At 36.0% G+C, this 21,806-nt stretch overlaps 1 protein-coding gene across 1 annotated transcript in view; it reads right to left on the bottom strand.

Annotated features, from left to right (window-relative positions):
• Positions 1–4,312: 4,312 nt before the first annotated feature.
• LOC109377390 (proton myo-inositol cotransporter-like) overlaps positions 4,313–21,806 on the bottom strand; it is a 109,623-nt gene continuing 92,129 nt past the window's right edge. Inside the window, exon 8 of the mRNA XM_019633718.1 lies at positions 4,313–9,173. Coding sequence (XP_019489263.1) covers positions 8,947–9,173 — 227 coding nt within the window. The 3' untranslated portion in view covers positions 4,313–8,946. The remainder of the gene's footprint in view (positions 9,174–21,806) is intronic.

Raw genomic sequence — 21,806 nt, 5'->3', positions numbered from 1 at the left:
AAGTACTATTGGCAGGAAGCAGTCTGATGGAACTACTTAGCTGCAAACTAAAGCATTTTTTTAAAATTTTTTTATGGAAAAGGACAACTAAGGCGGTAGAACCATGAGCTGAGGGTAGAGCCAAAACTTGTAGAGATGCTGTGCTGTATTCCCAGGCAGTGGGTCTGAGTCCAGGAATCGTCAGTATGTGCCTGGCTGGGTTTCAGAATTGTTACGGACTTCTGATTCCTGCTTGCCTCTCTTCACCCCCCTTTCAGTGGAAAAGTGTATAATGATTTTCTTACGCCTCTTCCACCATTGTATGTTGGTTTGCAGAGAAGATATATATATATATATATACATATATACATCTTGTCTCTTTAGATCACCAGGTCTTCATACTGAGAATAGATATACTTGAGGAACTGGACTTGATAAATGGCATCTGAAGAGTGGCATACACATTTGGATGAGATTCTGGACTTTGAACCTATGCCTGGTGCCATAATAGGTGAGACTTGTACAGAGGTGGGGTTGTCTTGGGAAGCGAGTGGTGTATTTTGCATGCAAAAAGAAATATGAATAAGGTTGTTTTGCTTACATTGTAGAGCCTATTGACGTTTACATGAGGACTTGGTGTATTAACTATCTGGCATATAGTAAGTGTGAGTTGTTACTCTATAAAGAAAATGTAGAAATAGAATATTAATTATGCAAATTTCACCCCAAACTTCCTATTCTAATATTTCATGATTTTTCTTATTAGATTTTCCCTCTTTTAACATGACTCATAAGAAACCAAATGTGTCATCCAAATGTGTTTATGTGACTACACATGAATTCATATACTATAGGAAACGTGCTGTTTGTTTAAAGCTTTGCTATACAGAGGTTCATTTACAAAGCATGCTTATTGATATTCGCCTGGTGCCATGGTGTCATTTTAACCATTTTTTTTCCAGCCCAGGAGGAACTTCCATTGCTCCTTTGTGGGCCACATGAGCACCTGTGTTGCATGCATCCATTCATCCTTCAAATATTTTTTGAGCACAAACTATATGCTAGAAACTGTATGAGGTACTGGAGTCACTAGCAAACAGTAGAAGTTCCCTGCTCTCATATCGTGCATTCTAATGGTAGCAACAGACAAGAAATAAAACTAATTTTCAAATAGTGATACATACTAGGAAGAAAAGAAAACAAGGTCCCATGATAACATATTGGGGAGGAAGGGCACAATTAAATTGTATAGTCAGGGCAGGCTCTCCGAGGAGATGACTTTGATTTGAGACCTGAAGGACAAGAAGGAGCTAGACACCCAAAGAACTGGGGCGATAAGCACTCAGGGCAGAGAGGACACCTCATGCAAAGCCCCTGTGGCAAAAACGACTTAGCTTTATAAATTCCTGAGTAACTTGCATATAAATCTACTCAGTTTATTATTCACTGGATGAGTTCGCCTTTTGAAAGAACATAATGCTGATCCCCTTTTTAAAGTGATGCTTTAAAAATTCAAATGCAGTGGTTCCTGCACTACCGTGTACTTAAGAATCACTTGGCCAGTTTGTTAAAATATAATTTCCTGATCTAAAAAAGAGGAACTGGTCAAAACAGAATAGAATGGTGGTTACCAGAGGCTGGAGTTGGATTTGGGGAGATGTTGTTCAAGGGTACAGAATTGGAAGTAGTAGACAAATTAGTTCTGGAGATCTAATGCACAGCATAGTGATTATAAACAACAATACTGTACTATAAACTTCAGAATTGCTAAGGGACTAGATCTTACTTGTTCCTACCACAAAAAAGAAATGATACTTATGTAATACCATAGAGGTGTTAGTCAACACTATAGTGACAATCATATTGTGACATATAGATGTATCAAGTCAACACATTGTGTACCTTAAACTCACACAATATTATACGTCACTTATATTTAAAAAAAAAAGTTTTCTGGGCTACATCTCAAGAGGTTCCGATTCAGTAGGTCAGGTGAGGCCCACAGATTTGCATTGTAATAAACTCACAGGTGATGCCAGTGCCATTAGTCTGAGGCCCACATTTTGAGAACCACTGCTTTAACAAATCTGTTTTGTGAGTTTAGCATCTGTTTGCTAAAAGTAAAGCATGCCAATATTTTCTTTTATGTGAAAAATTAACTCTGCATGCTGATCACCTGAAATTAATTTTTGTAAGTGTAAGTGGAAAGTGCATGAAATATCACAGATAAACGATACCATCAGTTTTTCATATTAAATTCATAGCATCTATAGTATTATGAGCTTAATTTCAATATAGCCATTTAGTGAAGGGTTAATGTCAGTTTTCATTTGGAGAGGATTTCAAAAATTATTTTTTAAATGATGAAAGAAATTTAAATGATGGGTAACAGATTTTCTAAAATTTTTTTTTCTTTCTTGAGAGAGCACATAAATAGAAATTATATATTTAATGCTGTTAATCTGGAGAATATGAGAAGGTTGTTCCATCAGTTGTGCCATTCAGGAAGATATTCATGGAAAAGAGACGGGCAAAGAAAGAGGGACATCAGGCTGGGTCAGCTCAAACCATTCTGGTCAGCAGGGAGCCTGCCTGCTGCAGTCACAGCCTGTATGACACATGTCAGAGAAGTCTGCCCATGTGCTCCTGTTTCTAGTACTTGTTCCCAGGAAGGGAATTTATAAGCACATAGCTTGTGCTTTGGGCATCATGACCTTAGCAGCATCTGGGAGACAGCATATGGATGATGATATTAAGAACAACCAAAGTCACCCAGCACTTACTTGAGGTTATTGCTCAAAGTGCTTTATGAGTGTAACTAATGTAACCTCCACAACACATATATAGGGTAGATAGCAACAACATCTCCATATAATAGACAAGAAAGTGAGGCAAAGAGTAACTCAGTATAATTTAGGTTACCAGGAAGCTCGTGGAAAAGGTGGGATTCAATTTGCCTTCAGCCTGACCTCTTAAACAATGTACTATATACTGCTTGATATTTGGAAAAGAAACCCCAAATCAAAGGTTTTCAGGATTTGTGTCTATAGTCCAGGTTAAAATGAGGTATCTTTTTTGCATATTCTTTAAGTTACAATACAGGAATTATACCATATCTATTTTATAATCTTTCTGCCTGGGTCTGACAAGAAGACATTGCAAATGAGGACTGAAAAGAAGACTGCTGGAGTAGACACTGCAGAGACTTTTGTACCACATCTTAGTGTGTGATCTTGGGCCAAAAATGTTCTCAACCTGTTTTGGTATTCATAAAGGGATGACAGTGTTTATCCCACAGGACTGGATAATTAAATGAGGAGTTTTCTCTGACCACTGATAGAGACATGTACTGCACCATTCAGTTGTCCAGGTAAGTGGACACTTCATGCATAATTTGTAGGATTTTCAAGGGTCATTTTGACTGTAGGATTTTTGCCTTACCTGCTGATACCAGAATCCTTGGTTAAGATGCAACTCCACTGTAAGCCTTTGAATGACAGTGGATTTGTGTTCAGAGGATCTCTGTGGGCTATTTCTACAGTTGGGCTCAGGATGGCATACCCTAACTACGGAGGTAAGTCTAGTGACTGACCAGATCCAACAATAATGTGATGGTTACTAACAGAAGCTACAGTTGAGGCAGAATGGCAGTGGGGAGCAACAGAGTTGCAAAAGGACTGTCAACTGGTCCCCCAGCAGGTGTCTTGTTCTCATTAACAGAGCAACAACCCAAAATAATTTTTGTCAACCAGACATAATGGTTGATTTCAACATCTGGTTCTGACAACAACCAGAAATATATCAAGAGTTCCTAAGCACTTAAAAATTTTAGTTTTATATTTACTATTTAGAATAATTCCTTAGAACAAGTTTTAGGTATTATAAAATATTTTTAAAAGATACTTGAGTTTACCCATGATCAAAACAGGTAAAATATCATTAAATTGGGTAGGACTGCATAAATATATAGAGGTAAGTGATCTTTGTAGATGCTTTTATAATACTATGTAACCTAGAGCCTAAAATCTAAGGAAGAGAATTAGAGAAAATACAAAAGTGCAAGGGAGATAAACGAATAATGAATTAACTTTTATTTGATTATTTTCATTTACAGTTCTGGCACTGACACTTAAAAAAAAAAGATTTTAACTTTATGTAAAGATTGAACTTCAATAAAATAACTTAAAAACATTTACATATACATCACTAAATCTCCATAAAATATACAATACTTTTGATACAGTTATAGGCTAGAATGACTGAAAGAAATGATATTCATAATTTTGAAGAGATATCCCATATGTCACATGTAGGAATAAATATTTATATTGGATTTGCCAAGACGTGAATATTAAACATTGTATAACATGCACTCAAAAATTAAAATATATATTTTGAAAACATTTTAAAAGCATAAAACTGTTTTGATTTAATCTAGGTATACATTAGAACTTCTAAATAGAAATTTGAACATTTATTATAAATAAAAGATACTATAATATTAAGTGAGATATAGTCCAAAAGCTGCTAGGAACCATTTGGACATGTAGAATATAATTTTCTACTTTGGCTAGAGTTAAGTCTCATCTTTTTTAACCTTCAAATGAGATGGAATGATGCTTGAATATTATTAAAATTTGCTAAAATTTTACAAAATACTGGTTTTTACCTTCAAGTACTTATAAGCTGCATTTCTTTTTCTCATTTATATTGCTATGGCAAAATCAAACACATGAACTTAACTGTCTAAAATAAAAATCTGAATGTTACTGCTAAATGAAGGTAGTAGGTATTTAACATTCTGTAGACCAAATCACTGAAGTAAAACACTGTTTTATACATACAAAGTAAAGATTTATAGGAATTATATTGTTTTACACTCATAAGCAAATTATAAGGATACGATTCTCTCATTAACACTCTTAGAAAATATTTCTCTGATGACTATTGACACACAAAAATTTCCTCCTCTAAGAGACAGTATACAAGAGTTGGTAGCAGTTAGCTGTTTGGCATTTTTAGATGATCACTATTTCTAGGAAATAGTAATATTGCTCCCCAGAACTGAATGTACTAACAATTGATAGGCTGCTACAACCTGAACCACTTCATTAGTGTAACATTACATGAGGCTAAGAAAATTGATAGAAAGTGACAGAAAATAGGACGTTAAAGTTAATCCAGAGAACAATTCTGAGTCTTTTTATAGGCAGCATTTACACATGAGCTGTAAATTTTATACACAATTTAACACATTTTGCTATAAAGCACATATTATGAATTCTGTGTTCCTCGCCTGGTATGTCAGTCTTTTATTCGTTGTTAGTGAAAAGGTCTGAATTTGGTAATTGAAAACGTCACAACAATTGTATAAATGTCAGTTTTGGGTGCTTAGTATAATTTGAGATTTTATAAAGTAGGAGAATAGTAAAGAAAAGTTGATTATAACAATATCTCATTAATTTTATTGTTCTTAATTAGTGTGCCAATGAAATAAAACAATCCCTCCAGTCCCCTCATCATATTACTGTATTTATAAACTATTAATGTAATTAATTTGTGAGATTTTCCTTAGATAACATATGGATAGTATTTTCTAGAATATCTTCCCCCAGGTGATTATAATGCACTTCAATTTTACTTTCTGATGAAAAAGAAAAAGTGTAAGTTGTCAAACTTACATTTTTCCTGTTCATTCTTCTTCTGAATAATTGATTTTGAAATTATAGTAAACAATTTCTAAATTCTTTGCTAACAGATTTATCATGTTAGAGTGAATAACTTAAAAAAATAATATTTAGATTAATATCCTGAAATCTGGTTCAGTGGTAAAAAAGTTATGAGAAAGCACTTGACAGCATTACTTGCAAAGCGTTTTCCATCATAAAAGTACTGAATATGACTGGAAACAAAATTTCAAATGGAATATTACCTTTTAAATCTAGTTTTAATTTAGATCTTTACATATACATTTAAATCATGTGTTGGGTAATTTTTGACTAAGGTACAACAGTCAAAATTATTAGGAATGTTTATAGTGAAGAAAACTATTAATACCAAATCTTTAAAACCTATCTGACATCACAGTCAGACCTAAGTGTTCGGATGCAATGTTATATTCTCTTAAGTCCAGTGTAGATCTCATTGGCCATCAGTTAAGCCTCAATAGGGGTTACAACTTTCTTCACCATATTTTCCTAAAACATAATGTACCTCTGTTGAATTTGCAGCATGTTTAAAAACAAACCTATAATATCAGTTAAAAGCATGAGGCTTAATGCATTTTAGTATGGTAGGTCAAATCATAACCATATATATATTGTCCTACAAAATACATATTTAATATTTCAAATGGAAAGTTTTCAAGTTGATAGTGGTAGTCAAAGATGCTGAGAACTTAAAAGGTGCATAATATAAAAAAACCTGGAAAATTCAAACATTGAATTTTTAATATACTATAAATGTTCACCAAATCTAAAAATAATACCCTAATTGTATAAGGTCTCTTTTCAAGTAGTTATTTGTTTTTAAAAAATTATAAATAATTCTTATACTGTGGCTCTCTGTTCTGTACTTCAAAGATAGGGAATATTTATTGGTATATAAATAACCAATAGCCTAAAGAAGGAGGTTGAGGAGAATAGAGGAGGAGAACTGTGGCTGATTTTCCCTATATTATGTGCATTTATGGATGTAAAGTTGAAAACACCGTTTCCTTATGTCAGGGAGACTAGGCCATGTTCTGCTTTACAAAATAATAAGAGTCGAGTTGCTCCTTTAATAAAGTTACTGTGCATTCAGCTCAGCTGAGTTAAGGCTATGTATATAATAAAGAGAAGAGTTGAGGCAATTATTTGGATAAATCGGAAAAATTCTTAAAAGAGAGTACTTTATTGGTCTAAATACCTGTCTCCACCAAAATATTCTGATTTTAACACACAATATCTCATTTTCCTCTTCACTTTACCCATGTGAAATGTTACACAGATAAGAACGTTTTTATGGGATACAAAATATCAATAGAATAATAATTTTCTCTATAAAATCACATCTGCTTTTATGAGGCAAATTAATATTAATAACCCCTTAGAACTCAATTGTCAAAGCACCTAAGGAAAACAACTCTCTAAAATAACTTTATTATATTCAATGATCAAAGGGAGAAAATTTTTTAGGCCAATAAAGAGACTTTTACTGCACATGTCATATGCTTGGTGGCTTAGAGAATGAGCCTCTTTGGCTACATTCTCAGCTTTGACATTAGATAGGAACAAGCCACACTTAAGAGAGGAAAAAAACATTTTGGAGACATCAAATTTAGCCACCTCTTCACTCCAAATAGTGCCTTATTAGATGTTTAAAGCCATGTTAAAATTCTTCAAACTCATGCATTCCTAACTGGCCACAGAAGAGTCATTCATATTATCATTGGAACTAGCAAGTAATTTTGTGAGGAAGGAATTTTGTACATACTATATAGTTAAGTCTTAATATAAGAGCAAAAATTAGAGTTCATTGATGAATGACCATAAAAACCAATGAACACTTTGAAAAGATATTGTATAAATGTAGTAAGTCAACATTTGTTAAAGACATGTGCTATGCAAGAACCATTAATCTGTTCCAATAGAAAATCCCAATTTTTAGACAAGAAGGAAAAAAAAAAATCCAAGACAAGAGTGAGAAAAAGGAAACAGCCACAGACAAATCTATGTATATATTGGGGGTGAGGGTGTGGAGGTAAATTGTCAGAGAAAATGAGAAAGGGTGTGCAAAATAAAAACCAGTTGATGCTCTCAGAGTAAAAAAAGGACAAGTACTATTAAGTAAAATGTGACAGTTCCCTTACGGTTAATAAAAAGTTAAAATAAGTTAAAAATAAGTCCCACTATTTAATTAAACATCAATAACAGCAGGATTATTTGTCACTGATATTCTTCCCTCCTTTCTTCTTTGTTCCAGAAGTTATTTGAATAAAAGAAGGGGAAAATAGTCCGCTAGCAGCTATTTCTATAACACAAATGAAGGCACAAATAGTAGGACTCGAGTTGATGAGCAAAGGCATGGTGAATATCAGGTGATTTGGGCACGAACAAAAACTGACCCTGAAATGCAGTTGAAGATCTAGTGCTATCTGTATTTATAGTTGCATACCTAAGTGACTAACTTAATTAAGGATCCATAAAAATCTTTTCTTTCTCTCTAGCAATAAAATATACTTATCAAAACTTGCTAGCTTATCTGTGCAAATGTACACTTATCACTGATGCAAAAAATATGTATGAAAATATACCTTAAAAGACCTGCTTTTCATAGTGTTCAAAAGATCCTGTGCAGTCAGTTTCTGAAGAGCTCTCAAGATCTGAATTGGAGAGAGAAACCAAAATGTGGAATCCAAAGCAGATAAGGACAGCTGTGCCCTTGTATGAGGCACTTTGAATTTGTTGATGAAAGTTTAATGGAATTTAATTTCTAATAGCAGGTAAGATCACAGGTAAGATACTTGTCCTTAGAAAAATTAGGGCCCACAGACCATGTTTTGACAGAAAACACCCTTGGACCATATCCCAGAATCCTCCTTATAAGTATATCATTCATATCTGATTCTGCTAGGTTAACACTGACTCACTTGCCACTAATAATTATATATGGTCTTAGGAAAAAAAGATACCACTGAAGTCACTGGATACAATATTCATTTTAGACTATCTCAGGAAGGAATTACACACATTTGTTCAATAATTATTTAAAATCTCTGTAAATATTGGGTTTTTTTTTACATTTCCGCTTATGAAAAAAAATGTCACCTTGGTTATCTTCCTCCTAATCAAATATTCTGGAATATGAAGTCATTCAAAACCAGACTGTGGGAAGAACCAGATTGGAAGCAGGGCAGTGAGGTTACCAATTGCTGATCTTTCCCCCCCAAGTTTGTTTAAATAACTAAAATGTATCAGCAGTTGAAAATTATTCCACATCAGAAGCATCGTTGTCAGAAAGATGATAGTTGCTTCCCTTCACCCGTATATATTCAATGTATCGCCCTTCATCAGAATCTGAAGCCCCACATGTACAGAGCCTGTTGTCAAAGAGTGACTCAATCTCCTCTAATTTCTTCCCTTTGGTCTCAGGAAGACAGCCATAGATGAAAAGCAGCCCCACAGCAGCGAATCCAGCATAGAGGAAGAAGGCTCCTGTGATGGAAAAATAATATACAGTAAGTCCTCACTCAGTGTCATCAATAGGTTCTTGGAACTAGCGGAATCACCCGCATATGGTTGGTTGACCCTCAAACAATGCGGAGGGTTAGGGAGCCCCCAACTCCCTGTGCAGTTGAAAATCTGCATATAACTTTTGACTTCTCCCAAATTTTACTAATAGCCTAGTGTTGACTGGAAGCTTTACCGTTAACGTAAATAGTTGATCAACATATATTTTGTATATTATGTACTATGTTATTACAATAAAGTGAGCTAGATAAAAGAAAATGTTAAGAAAATTATAAGGAAGAGAAAATATATTTACAGTACTGTATGTATGTATTGAAAAAAAATTCATGTGTAAGTGGAACTGCACATTCACATGGTGTTGTTCAAAGGTTAGCTGTATAAGAAAACCAGTATTACCTACCATAGTCTAATTGAAACAAATACAAGTGAAGTTCCTACGGCATCTCATCAATGTTATAAGAAAACGACGTTGAATGACACTATGCTATTTGAGGACTTGCTCTCTCTGTATAAATATACAGAGGGTGCCAAAAATATGAAAACACATTTTAAGAAAGGAAAAAACTGTATTAAGATTGTAATACTCAATATACATCCATAACAAAAGATGAATACAAGTCATGTGTAAACATTTTTTGGCACTCCCGGTATACAGATGTATGTATAGACCAGGGTTGGAAAGGGGACTTGATTTTTTCTTTCTGCTCAATCATGCATAGCTATGGTCTGAAATGAAGCCAAAAAAATTTACTGCCAGCCTGGTTTGCTCGAATTGTTCTAACCCTGTGACTATAATGCAGTTTATCTTTCTAGAGTAGACTCAAGTCAAGTAATGCCCAACTCAGGAATGACAGGCTAGGCCCATATGTAACTTCTGTTTTTAAGTCTTTCCTCATGTCCCTGACAAGGGGACTTCTCTCCTATGTGCTTTCACAGCACTTTGCCGAGGCCCCCTACAGTAATAACCAATTAGGTATTATAATTATGTGCATGTATTTGTCTGTCTTGTCTGCTAGACTGGATGTACTTTATGGGAGAAATTTCTTTCTCATTTATCTTGTATTTTCCCAGACACATACAATGATTACATCGCTGATTTCATGATTTAATGGAGTAAGTACATGGCAACTATCCTTCTAGTCTCTCATGCCCAAAGTCTGGGAATCAGCCTTCACTTTTCTCTTGCTCTCCTTTCCAATATCCAATCTGGTAGGAAATCCTGTTGGATCTACTTTCAAGCATAATCCGAAGATGACACTTCTTACTGTTCCACTGATAACTTTGTTTAAGAGCCATCCTCCCTCATCTGCACTATTGTAATAGGCTCCTTGCTCCTTCTCTTAGACTTCTATAGTCCACTTTGTGGGTCTATAGCATTATCACTAACATACTATTCATTGATTTTTTTTATTAAAATTTTTTTCTAGTGCAATTAAAAAAACATTTATAGTTCACTTACAGTTGACATACTGTATTATATTGGTTTCAGGTGTATAACAGTGATTAGACATTTATAGAACTTACGAAGTGATCACCCTGATAAGTCTAGTACTCATCTGATACCATACATAGTTATTACAATATTATTGACTATGTTCCCTATGCTGTACTTTATATCACCAGGACTATTTTTATAACTGGAAATTTGTACTTTTTAAAAACATTTCATTTTCTAAAATTGTTCAAATATATTTTACATTCAATATTATTTTATATTAGTTTCAGGTGTATAGCATAGTGGTTAGAAATTTATATAATTTACAAAGTGATCCCCCATAAGGCTAGTTCCCACCTGACATCATAGACAGTTATTACAATATTATTGACTATATTCTCTATGCTGTACTTTACATCCCCTTGACTATTTTTGTAACTGCAAGTTTGTACTTCTTTTTAATTTTATTGGGGAACAGTGTGTTTTTTCAGGACCCATAAGCTCCAAGTCACGTAGTTGTTTCAATCTAGTTGTGGAGGGTGCAACTCAGTGGCCCATGTGGGGATCGAACCGGCAACCTTGGTGTTATGGGCACTGCACTCTTAACCAACTGAACTAATTGGCCGCCCCTAGTTTGTGCTTCTTAATTCCTTTACCTAGTTCATCTACCCCTGTAACTCCCCTCTCATCTGGCAACCATTTGTTTTCTGTGTCTGTGAGTTTGTTTCTGTTTCTTTGTTCATTTCTTTTGTTCTTTAGATTCCACATATAAGTGAGATCATATGGTATCTGTATCTCTCTGTCTGACTTATTTCACTTAGCATATTATGCTCTAGGTCCACCCATGTTGTCACAGATAGTAAGATCACATTCTTATTCACGGCTGAGTAATATTCCATTGTATACACCGGGGGTGTCAAATAAATATATATAAGTAGACACTTTGGTCAGCATTGCTCAAGTGGTAAGTAGTTCACCATAATCAGAAGTGTCTGGATGCTGATGGTAATTTAAGCACCTCTTATAACTGCAGAAGTCAAACGTGACTTGTATTCATCTTTTGTTATTGGTATATATTGAGTATTACAATTTTAACAGTTTTTTCCTTTCTTAAAATGTGTATACATTTTTTTGGCATCCTCTGTATGTACCACATCGTTATCCATTTGTCTTGTTGATTGACACTTAGGTTGCTTCCATATCTAAGCTATTGTAAATAACGCTGCATGAACATAGGGGTGCATGCATCTTTTCAAATTACTGTTTTGGGTTTCTTCGGATAAATACCCAAAAGTGGAATTGCTGGGTCATATACTAGTTTTATTTTTAATTTTTTGGGGAACTTCTATACTGTTTTCTGCAGTGGCTGCACCAATTTGCAATCCCATCAGCAGTGTACAAGGGTTCCCTTTTCTTCAAATCCTTCCCAACATTTGTTGTTTGTAGATTTATTGATGATGGCCATTCTGACAGGAGTGAGGTGGTATCTTATTGTGGTTTTAATTTACATTAGCCTGACAATTAGTGATATTGCACATGTGCCTATTGGTCATCTGTATGTCCTCTGCCCATTTTTTAATGAAATTGTTTGCTTTTTTGCTGTTAAGTTGTATGAGTTCCTTATATATTTTGGATATTACACCCTTATTGGATATATTATTGGGAAATATCTTTTCCCATTTAGTAATTTGTCTTTTCATTTTGTTGGTTTCCTTCACTGTGCAAAAACTCTTTAATGTAATCCCCATTTGTTTATTTTTTTCTTTCAATTCCCTCTCCTGATGAGACATATCCAAGAAAATATTACTAAGAGTGATCGATGTCAAAGAGTTTATTGCCTGTGTTTTCTTCTAGGAGGTTTATGGTTTCATGCCTTACGAGGTCAGACAATTAAGTTCGCGAACTTGTTGCAATGATGTTGCTAACCTTTTTTTTTGATAACCTTTTTTTTTGATATCAGAAGGGTTATTTATTATGAATTTGTACCAACTGGACAAACTGTTACCCAAGTTTACTATTTGGAAGTGCTGAAAGGCTGCATGAAAAAATTAGACCTCCTGAACTTTTCACCAACAAGTCATGGCTCTTGCATCATGACAATGCACCAGCTCACACGGCACTGTCTGTGAGGGAGTTTTTATCCAGTAAACAAATAACTGTATTGGAACACCCTCCCTACTCACGTGATCTGCCCCCCAATGACTTCTTTCTTTACCTGAAGATAAAGGAAATATTGAAAGAAAGACATTTGGATGACATTCAGGACATCAAGCATAATACAGTGACAACTCTGATGGCCATTCCCAAAAAACAGTTCCAAAATTGCTTTGAAGGGTGGACTAGGCGCTGGCGACGGTGCATAGCTTCCTAAGGGAAGTACTTTGAAGGTGACCAGGGTGATATTCAGCAATGAGGTTTTTCTAGGATGAGTTCGTGAACTTAGTTTTCCGACCTCATACATTTAAGTCTTTAACCCATTTTAAGTTTATTGTATATGGTATCAGAAAGTGATAGTTTCTTCATCTTCTTTTTTTTTTTTTTGCATGTATCTGGTGAGTTTTTCCGGCACCATTTATTGAAGAGACTGTCTTTACCCCACTGTATATTCTTACCTCCTTTGTCATAGATTAATGGATTATATGCATGGGTTTATTTCTGATCTCTCTATTCTGTTTCATTGATGGGTTTGTCTGTTTTTATGCAAATACCATGCTGTTCTGATAACTATAATTTTGTAGTATAGTTTCATATCAGATAGTGATACCTCTCCAACTTTATTCTTCTCTCTCAAGATTGCTTTGGCTACTCAGAGTCCTGTGGTTCCATATAAATTTTAGGTTTATTTGTTCTATAGTAGTTCTGTAAAATCTGCCATTAGTATTTTGATAGGGATTGCACTGAATCTGTACAGTACTTTGGATTGTATGGGCAGTTTAATGATGTTATTCCTACGCATGAGCATGGTACAGTCTTCCACTTATTTATATCTTCAATTTCTTTCTTTTTTTTAAAAGATTTTTTATTGGGGAATTGGGGGAAGGGGAACAGACAAGTTGCTGTTCTTTTGTTCTTCAGTCTAGTTGTGGAGGACGTTGCTTCACTGGCCCAAGTTGGCACCATCATTGCGCTCTTCCCGGGTGAGGCACATCAGTCGCCGGCTTCTGGTCGGCCGCTCACTGCAGCTGCTGGCCGCTCACGCTGGCTGCTGGCCACACACGGTAGCCCATGGCAACCCACTGCAGCAGGGGCTGCAGTCTATGCTGTCGCCAGCAACTCATAGCAGCCCAGCTCCAAGTTGAGCTGTTGTTCAGCCACTTAGCTATAGAGGGCAGTGTCACTGGCCCTCATATGTGGGATCTGAACCGGGGCCCTCTGGCGTCCCAAACCAGCTCTTAACCAACGCGCCACTCGGCCGGCCCTTCAATTTCTTTCTTCATTGTCTTGTAGTTTTACCTTAATTAATGTGGTAAAACTACAAGGTAAAGTTAATTAAGTTTATTTTTAGGTTTTTTATTCTTTTTGATGCATTTGTAAATGGGATTGTTTTCTTAATTTCTCTTTCTGATATGTCATTATTGGTGTATAAAATGCAACTGATTTTGGATATTTTGCACCCTTGCCCCTCCATCCTTTGCCCTGAAGGTAGTAAACAATTCCTCCCTATGTGTCCCTGGTGATTTTCAAGCTGCTGCTCTTTCCCTGGAGCGCTGAGCTTGAGCATAGGCCCCTCAAAATGAATGCCTGGGTCTATAGCAGCTCTCCATCTCACTTGGCCACAATCACAGCTGTTTATCACAGCCAGATGTTATGGGAACTCCTGTTTTGGGCACTGGAGTCCTGGACGGGGACCCTGATGGTAGCTTGGAACTCTTGCTCGCAGAGGGGGTTCCTCCACAGCTGAAATCCCTCTCGATTACTAATCACCACATGGTGGCTGTGGGGCCAGCCTGTTTTGCATCTTAGCCCCTCCTACTAGTTTTGATGTGGCTTTATATCCTTAGTTATAAGACTTCTGTTCAGCTAGTCTTCAGGTGGTTTTCTATGATGATTGTTCTATAATTCAATTCTAATTTTGATGTCATGGGAGAATGCGAGTATAATGTTTATGTACTCTGCCATCTTCACCATAAGTCCATATAAAGCTGATTAGTTTATAAGGTCAGAGAATTTGGTTTTGCGGTAAGACTATGTATGTCAATGCAGCACAACCACAAAAACATAAATACTCCCTGTTTTTGTTTTCAAAGTGTCAATACAATAAGCCTAGATGGATGAGTTATATGACTTTTGTTTATTCTTTACATATTTATAAGATCATCTTTCCTTTGTAATCTAATTCCCAATTTAAGAACCTATGATTTCACTTTTTTTTTTTTTTAAAGATTTTTATTGGGGAATTAGGGGGATAGGAACAGTGCTGGGGAATTGGGGGAAGGGGAACAGACAAGTTGCTGTTGTTTTGTTCTTCAATCTAGTTGTGGAGGATGTCGCTTCACTGGCCCAAGTTGGCACCATCATTGCGCTCTTCTCTGGCGAGGCAGATCAGTCGCCGGCCTCTGGACGGCCGCTCACTGCGGCTGCTGGCCGCTCACGCTGGCTGCTGGCTACACACGCTGGCTGCTGGCTACACACGGTAGCCCATGGCAACCCACTGCCACAGGGGCTGCAGCCCACGCCGTCGCCGGCGACTCCCGGCAGCCCAGCTCCAGGTTGAGCCGTTGTTCAGCATCCCAGCTGTAGAGGGCAGTGTCACTAGCCCTCATATATGGGATCCCAACCGGGGCCCTCTGGCATCCCAAGCGAGTTCCCAACCATCGCGCCACTCGGCCGGCCCCTGATTTCACTTTTGATGGTGGTGAACAACCAACTAGAATGGAGTACCTGCCTAATTTTATGCCTTTAGTCCAGACCACCCTGTTATATGAGATGGGGGAAGGAAACTGACAGGTACAAACTAATGTGACAAATGGCTGGAGAAAGGGTATCAGATTAGGACTTGGAAGATCTGGGTTCAGGTCTTGCTATGTGCCTGCTAGACAGTCATTTTCCTGTTTAAGTAAAATAAGATGGTGTCTCAACTCTAACTTAAGTTTATAATTTTATAAATTTTACAACCCAAATCAGGAGCAGATATAGGAGACATGGTTATAAGATGTTTGAGAGGGAGACTTGATCTCTGCTTCAGTAGCAAAAATGGTCTCCCTGAGGGAAGAGTCTATGGCTTGTTTGTCCTTGGGTTCCCTAGAGTACAGCGCCTGATACATTGGAGATCTATATAGAATGCATGTGCTCTTGTTGACTGTCAGATGGAATACATTGGTAGCAGATCTGAAACAAAGGGCTAAGCTAGATAACATAAAGATATATTTGAAGGTCAAACTTTAAGCTGAATAGCACAGCGATTAAATAACTGAATAACATTTCTCAGTTTTGCTGAATCATTATAGCATGAAGAGACATTAGTAAACATGCCTATATGTAACCATTTCAGGACTATCTAACGAACACATTTCTTGGGAAGGATCAAGGAAAACTACAGAAGAAAAATGCTGTTGAATTGGCCACCCCCAAAGAATCTGCTCTGTGGATTAAGGTGGTGTGAGCATAAAAGGAAAACAGGTAAATATGTGATACTAGAAAAAATCTGACAGGGTTGACTAAATCAAGACTGTTAGAGTGTCGTTAGATGCCATAACTCTTCAGGAGCTGGACTTCATTCTAACTATAAATATAAGATTCCTCTATTTCACTTTAGTTTGATTCACGTTATATACTACAAGCTTATTTTTTTTAAGGTTTTAATCAGAAAAGAATATAGGTCATCTGGAATGCATGAAAGTGTTACATTGAGAGAAAAGCTCTATAGAGAGTGTGGGTCTGAAAGTCACAAAGCGACCCAGGCCTAATTCTTGGGCAGTTTTTAAAATTCTCTTGACTTTAGTTTCCTGATCTGTCTAATAGCGGGAATAAGTCCTGCCTTCCCCAACTGCAAAAGATAGAAATAATGAGAGGGGTCCAAGATGGCAGCCTAGATGGATGCTGAGCTTGGTACCTCACAAGAATACATCAAATGTACATCTGTAATTAGAGCAGATCCTTCTAAGAGACAACTGTGAGTCCATTGAACAGATTCTGCACAAGAGGGACTGCATAGAGAAGTTTGGGGAGGTACCAGAGCTCTCTGGGAGATGAGGGAGCAACCCAGACAGCAGGAACTGGTGAGTGCCATTGTTTACATTTCCCCTGAACGTGGCTAGTGGGAGGAGCTCCATCCAGGTTCTCTGGCTGACCCACAGGGTGCTTGAGTGCATCTCAGCCACCCCTCCTGGACCTAAACCCAGCAGAAATAGGAGAGTACCATAGTGTGCTTACAAGGGGCCCTTCCACCTGAGGTAGCTGCATTTAAGTGGGGCTCCCCTGCCTGGAGGGTTTTCTTTATGCAGAAAAGAAAAGGCCACAACCAGAAATTACAGGGGAAAAAACCAAACTCATTTGTAAAGGAAAATATACAATAATGACAGTGAATCAACCACTTAAAAAAAACTAATATGGAGATTAAAAGACAATAGTAGCAAAACTAACTTAACTAGAGTAAACATGGTATACACGCCAAAAAAAGATGTAAAACATGATGTCAGAAACAGAATGGGGTGGGGAGTAAAAATGTAGTTTTAGAATGTGATTGAAGTTAAATGCCTATCAGCTTAAAATAGACTGTTAATATAGATGGGTATATAAATATAGATGGGTATATATATGAACCAAAACATACAAAAAAAACCCCACACAAAATTAAGAGAAAGGAATCCAATCAAACCCTTGAAGAAAATCAAATAAAAAGGAAAGAGATCAATAAAAAGAAAAGAACAGTGAGGAACAACCAAAACACCAATTAACAAAATGGCAATAAGAACATACCTATCAATAATTATTGTATGTGTCAATGGACTAAATGCTCCAATTGAAAGGGTGGCAGAATGGATTTTTAAAAAAATGACCCATTTATATGCTGTTTACAAGAGACTTACTTTAGATTGAAAGATAAACACAGACTAAAAGTGAAGGGATGGAAAAAGATATTCCATGTAATTAGAAACTAACAGAAAGCTGGGATAGTAATATGCATATCAGACAAAATAGACTTCAAAACAAAGAATGTAAGAAGAGAAAAAGAAGGGCATTACAGAACTTTAAAGGGGTCAATCCAGGAAGATATACCAACTGTAAATACAAACCCAACATTTGAGATGTAACAATTGTAAAAAGGCACCCAACCTAGGTATACAAAGCAAATATTAATGGATATAAAGGCAGAAATCAACAGTAATACTATAATAATTGGGGGGACTTTAATACTCCACTTACCTCAATGGATACATCATCCAGATAGAAAATTAATAAGGAAATAATGACCTTAAATGCCACATTAAACTAGTTTGACTTTTTTGGGCATTTTGAGCATTCCATCCAAAAAACTATAGGTTACACATGGAACATTTTACAGGATACACTACATGTTGGGCCACGAAATAAACCTCAATAAATTCAAGAAGTTTGAGATTATATCCAGCGTACTTTCTGTCCACAATGAAACTAGAAATTAACTCCAAGAAGAAAACTGGGGGGGGGGGGGGAAATACATGGAGAATAATCAACATGTTTCTAAACAACCAAGGGATAAAAGAGGAAATCAAAGGGAAATTAAAAACTACCTTGAAACAAATGAAAATGAAAATAGAACCTTTCAAAATTTATGAGTTGCAGCAAAAGCAATTATAAAAGGAAAGTTTATAGCTTATACAGGGCTATCTCAAGAACCAGAACAAAATCCCAAATAACCAATCTAAATTTACACCTAAAGAAACTATAAAAAGAGGAACAAATAATACCTGAAGTAGAAGGAAAAAAACAAAACCAAAAAAGTCCAATAATGATGAGAGCAGAAATAAATGAAATAGAAAAACAATAGAAAAGATTAATGAAACTAAGAGCTGGTTTTCTGAAAGGATAAATAATATAGACACCCTTCATACAAATTGACAGCAAAAAACCAAACAATTCCATTAAAAAATGAGCAGAGAACCTGAGTAGATACTTCTCCAAAGATGGCATACCAATAGACATCTAAAAAGATGCTCAACATCATTACTCATCAGGGTAATGCAAATTAAAACCACAGTGAGAAATCACCTCACACCTGTCATAATGGTTATCATCAATAAATCAACTAACAAGTGAGGATATGGAGAAAAGGGAACCCTCGTGCACTGTTGATGGATCATAAATTGGTGCAGCCACTATGGAGGTTCCTCAAGAAATTAAAAATGGAACTACCATATGACCCAGCAATTCCACTTCTAGGTATTTATCCGAAGAAATAAAAAACACTAATTCAAAGATATATGCACCACTATGTTCATGCAGCATTATTTACAATAGCTTAGATATGGAAGCAACCTAAGTGTTCATCGATAGATAAATGGATAAAGAAGCTATGGTGCGCGCATACATACACGTACTCAGACATAAAAAAGAACGAAATTTTGCCAATTGTGACAACATGAATGGACCTAGAGGATGTTATGCGAAGTGAAATAAATCAGACAGAGAAAGACAAACACCATATGATCTTACTTATATGTGGAATCTCAAGAACAAAATAAATGAACAAACCAAACTGAAACAAACTCATAGATTCAGAGAACAAATTGATGGTTGTCAGATGAGAGAGGGGTTGTGAAGATGGGTGAAGGGATTAAGAAGTACAAATTACCAGTTATGAAAAACAGACAAGGGGATGTAAAGTACAACATAGGGAATATAGTCAATAACATTGTAATAACTGTATGGTGTCAGATGGGTACTAGACTTATTGCGGTGATCACTTAGTAAGTTATATAAAGGTCTTATCACTATGTTGTACACCTGAAACCAGTCAAATATTGTATGTCAATTATAATTGAAAAGTTTTTTAAATGGTGAAGGGGAATATAATATAGTCAATAATACTGTGATAATGTTGCATGGTGACAGATGATTACTAGAATTAGTGGTGTGATCACATTGTAAGGTATAAAAATGTCGAATCACTATATTGTCACCTGAAATTAATATAATATTGTATACTAACTATTCTTGAATAAAAGAAAAAATAGAAATAATGTATGTTACATGCCTATTATAACTTTGATTAGTTGCTCAAAAAAGTGATAGAACAAGATAAGTATACTGATAAACGGGGATGTTTTCATCAAAAGTGTGATACTGACAAGCTTTAGCTCTTGAGAATGTGGGCATTTTGAGAAAGAATGAAAGGAGATGAAGTCCTGTGTTCAGATTACTGATAATCAAAATTGTGGAGTTAAGAACAGAAATAGAATGTTTAGCAGGACGGGACAAAGAACCGACAGTAGTCGTGATGAGGATAATATAGGAATATATGTGCTGACGGTAAAATATTTTAGACTGATCCAGGCTGCTAAATTCCAAAATCTGTAACAGAGCAAACCTAGCTTGGCTTTATAAAATGTAATACTGAAGAAATAGTTATCATCTTTCACAATTTAGGAACACTGGCATGATCAGAAGGAACGAATCAAACCTCTCAGTGTGAACTCTCGAGTTCAAAACAATTAGATGGATTAGGAAGATTCTTACAGGCCATATGGCTTCTAGCTTGTGACCCAGATCGCCAAATTCAAATAATACCAAGGGAGTTCTATTAAGACACAAGATCCTTTTATAAAATCTGATGAATCTAAACAGGCAAATGCCAAAACTGCCCAATGGTCTTCACCGGAGAGACCTGTGGTTAAGCACAGAAGTGTGAGAAGGCTAGGAGGCTGCGGTCTGCTCCATGTAAGGGCGAGTCGTTTATGTCACTACCTGAATTATTCCCTCTTGGAATGAAAATGAAAAAAAAAGTCTGTACTGAGTCTACAAATATTCCTCAGCCTCAGTCTAAAGGAAATACATCTTATTTGAGTCCTATGTTAAGTTTCAGATTAAAACAAATATTTAACTGAATTATACAAACTGAGGAATCAAAGACTGGGTTTGACTTAATGTCAATACCTCAACACAGGAACTTTGATATAATGCTCTCCGAGGGGTCTATTGAGTCACACAGGGTATATTGGTAACATTTTAATTATAACTTTTAGCAATAAACATTACTGAATGGGGCCCAAGGCAGATCTGTCTAAGCAGTATAGTTTAGGAAAGAATCGACATTTGAGGATTTATAAAACAATAAAAAAAAAAAGAAGAAGACATGCATATTTCCAGAGAAATACATCATTTTGGTGTATATTCATTAAATCAGGACTATAAACATATACGTTACGTAAATCAGTAATGTAAATCAAAATGTTGATCAAAATACAGGAAAAAACTAACCTGAACTGAAATATCGTTCCACTGTTAGCCAGCAGCAGACTTAATGGACCAGTGCACTGATCTGATGGAAGGCTGGCTTAACTCAAAGCAAAAGGCTGCTTCTAACCAATGTTTCTGAAAGACGCTTGGCTGTGCCCTATTTAAAACTTACTTCTGTTGCCTCATGTTTTTCTAGCAGCAAAAATTTAAGAAAGAGGGGCTTTGCTATCAAAAGTCTTACCATGTAGACGTTTATTATTTGGTCTATGACTTTCTATAAAAAATGCTTTCTCAGGATGTTAGTCTATATTTACATTTTCAAATATTTAAGTGTTCTCAAGAATCAGCAAATATGGGTAAAGATTGTACTCATATTTATGGTGTCAGCAAGATAAGTTTATGAACTTAGGTAAAGAATTTTAATTGCCAAATGGGATAAAGCTGAATATACTACATAACATATTCAATTTAAAGTGCCAGTACATTTCCTTTGCAAGACAATAAATATTTCTAAATGGTGATTGGGAGAGAGAAGAATTTTATAAAGATAATAAAATATTAGATAAATAGTATTAAATAAAAGTAAATACAATTCAGAAGAGAGGAGGAATAGATTTTTACAGTGTTTCCTCATGTTCATCATTCGTCTGTGTGCTTAGTCATTTGACAAACACTTTTGAGTGCTTATCAAGTGCATTAGGATGCCCTGGGAATCTAATGGTGAACAGGCCTAGTCCTGGCCTGAGCTCAAGGGATTTATGGTCCAGGAGTGAGTGGGGTGTGTG

Source organism: Hipposideros armiger, unplaced genomic scaffold (genome assembly GCF_001890085.2).
Source record: "Hipposideros armiger isolate ML-2016 unplaced genomic scaffold, ASM189008v1 scaffold_1386, whole genome shotgun sequence".
Lineage (NCBI taxonomy): Eukaryota > Metazoa > Chordata > Mammalia > Chiroptera > Hipposideridae > Hipposideros > Hipposideros armiger.
Note: the sequence above shows the minus strand (reverse complement) of the source record. Positions and strands in the feature narration are given on the sequence as shown.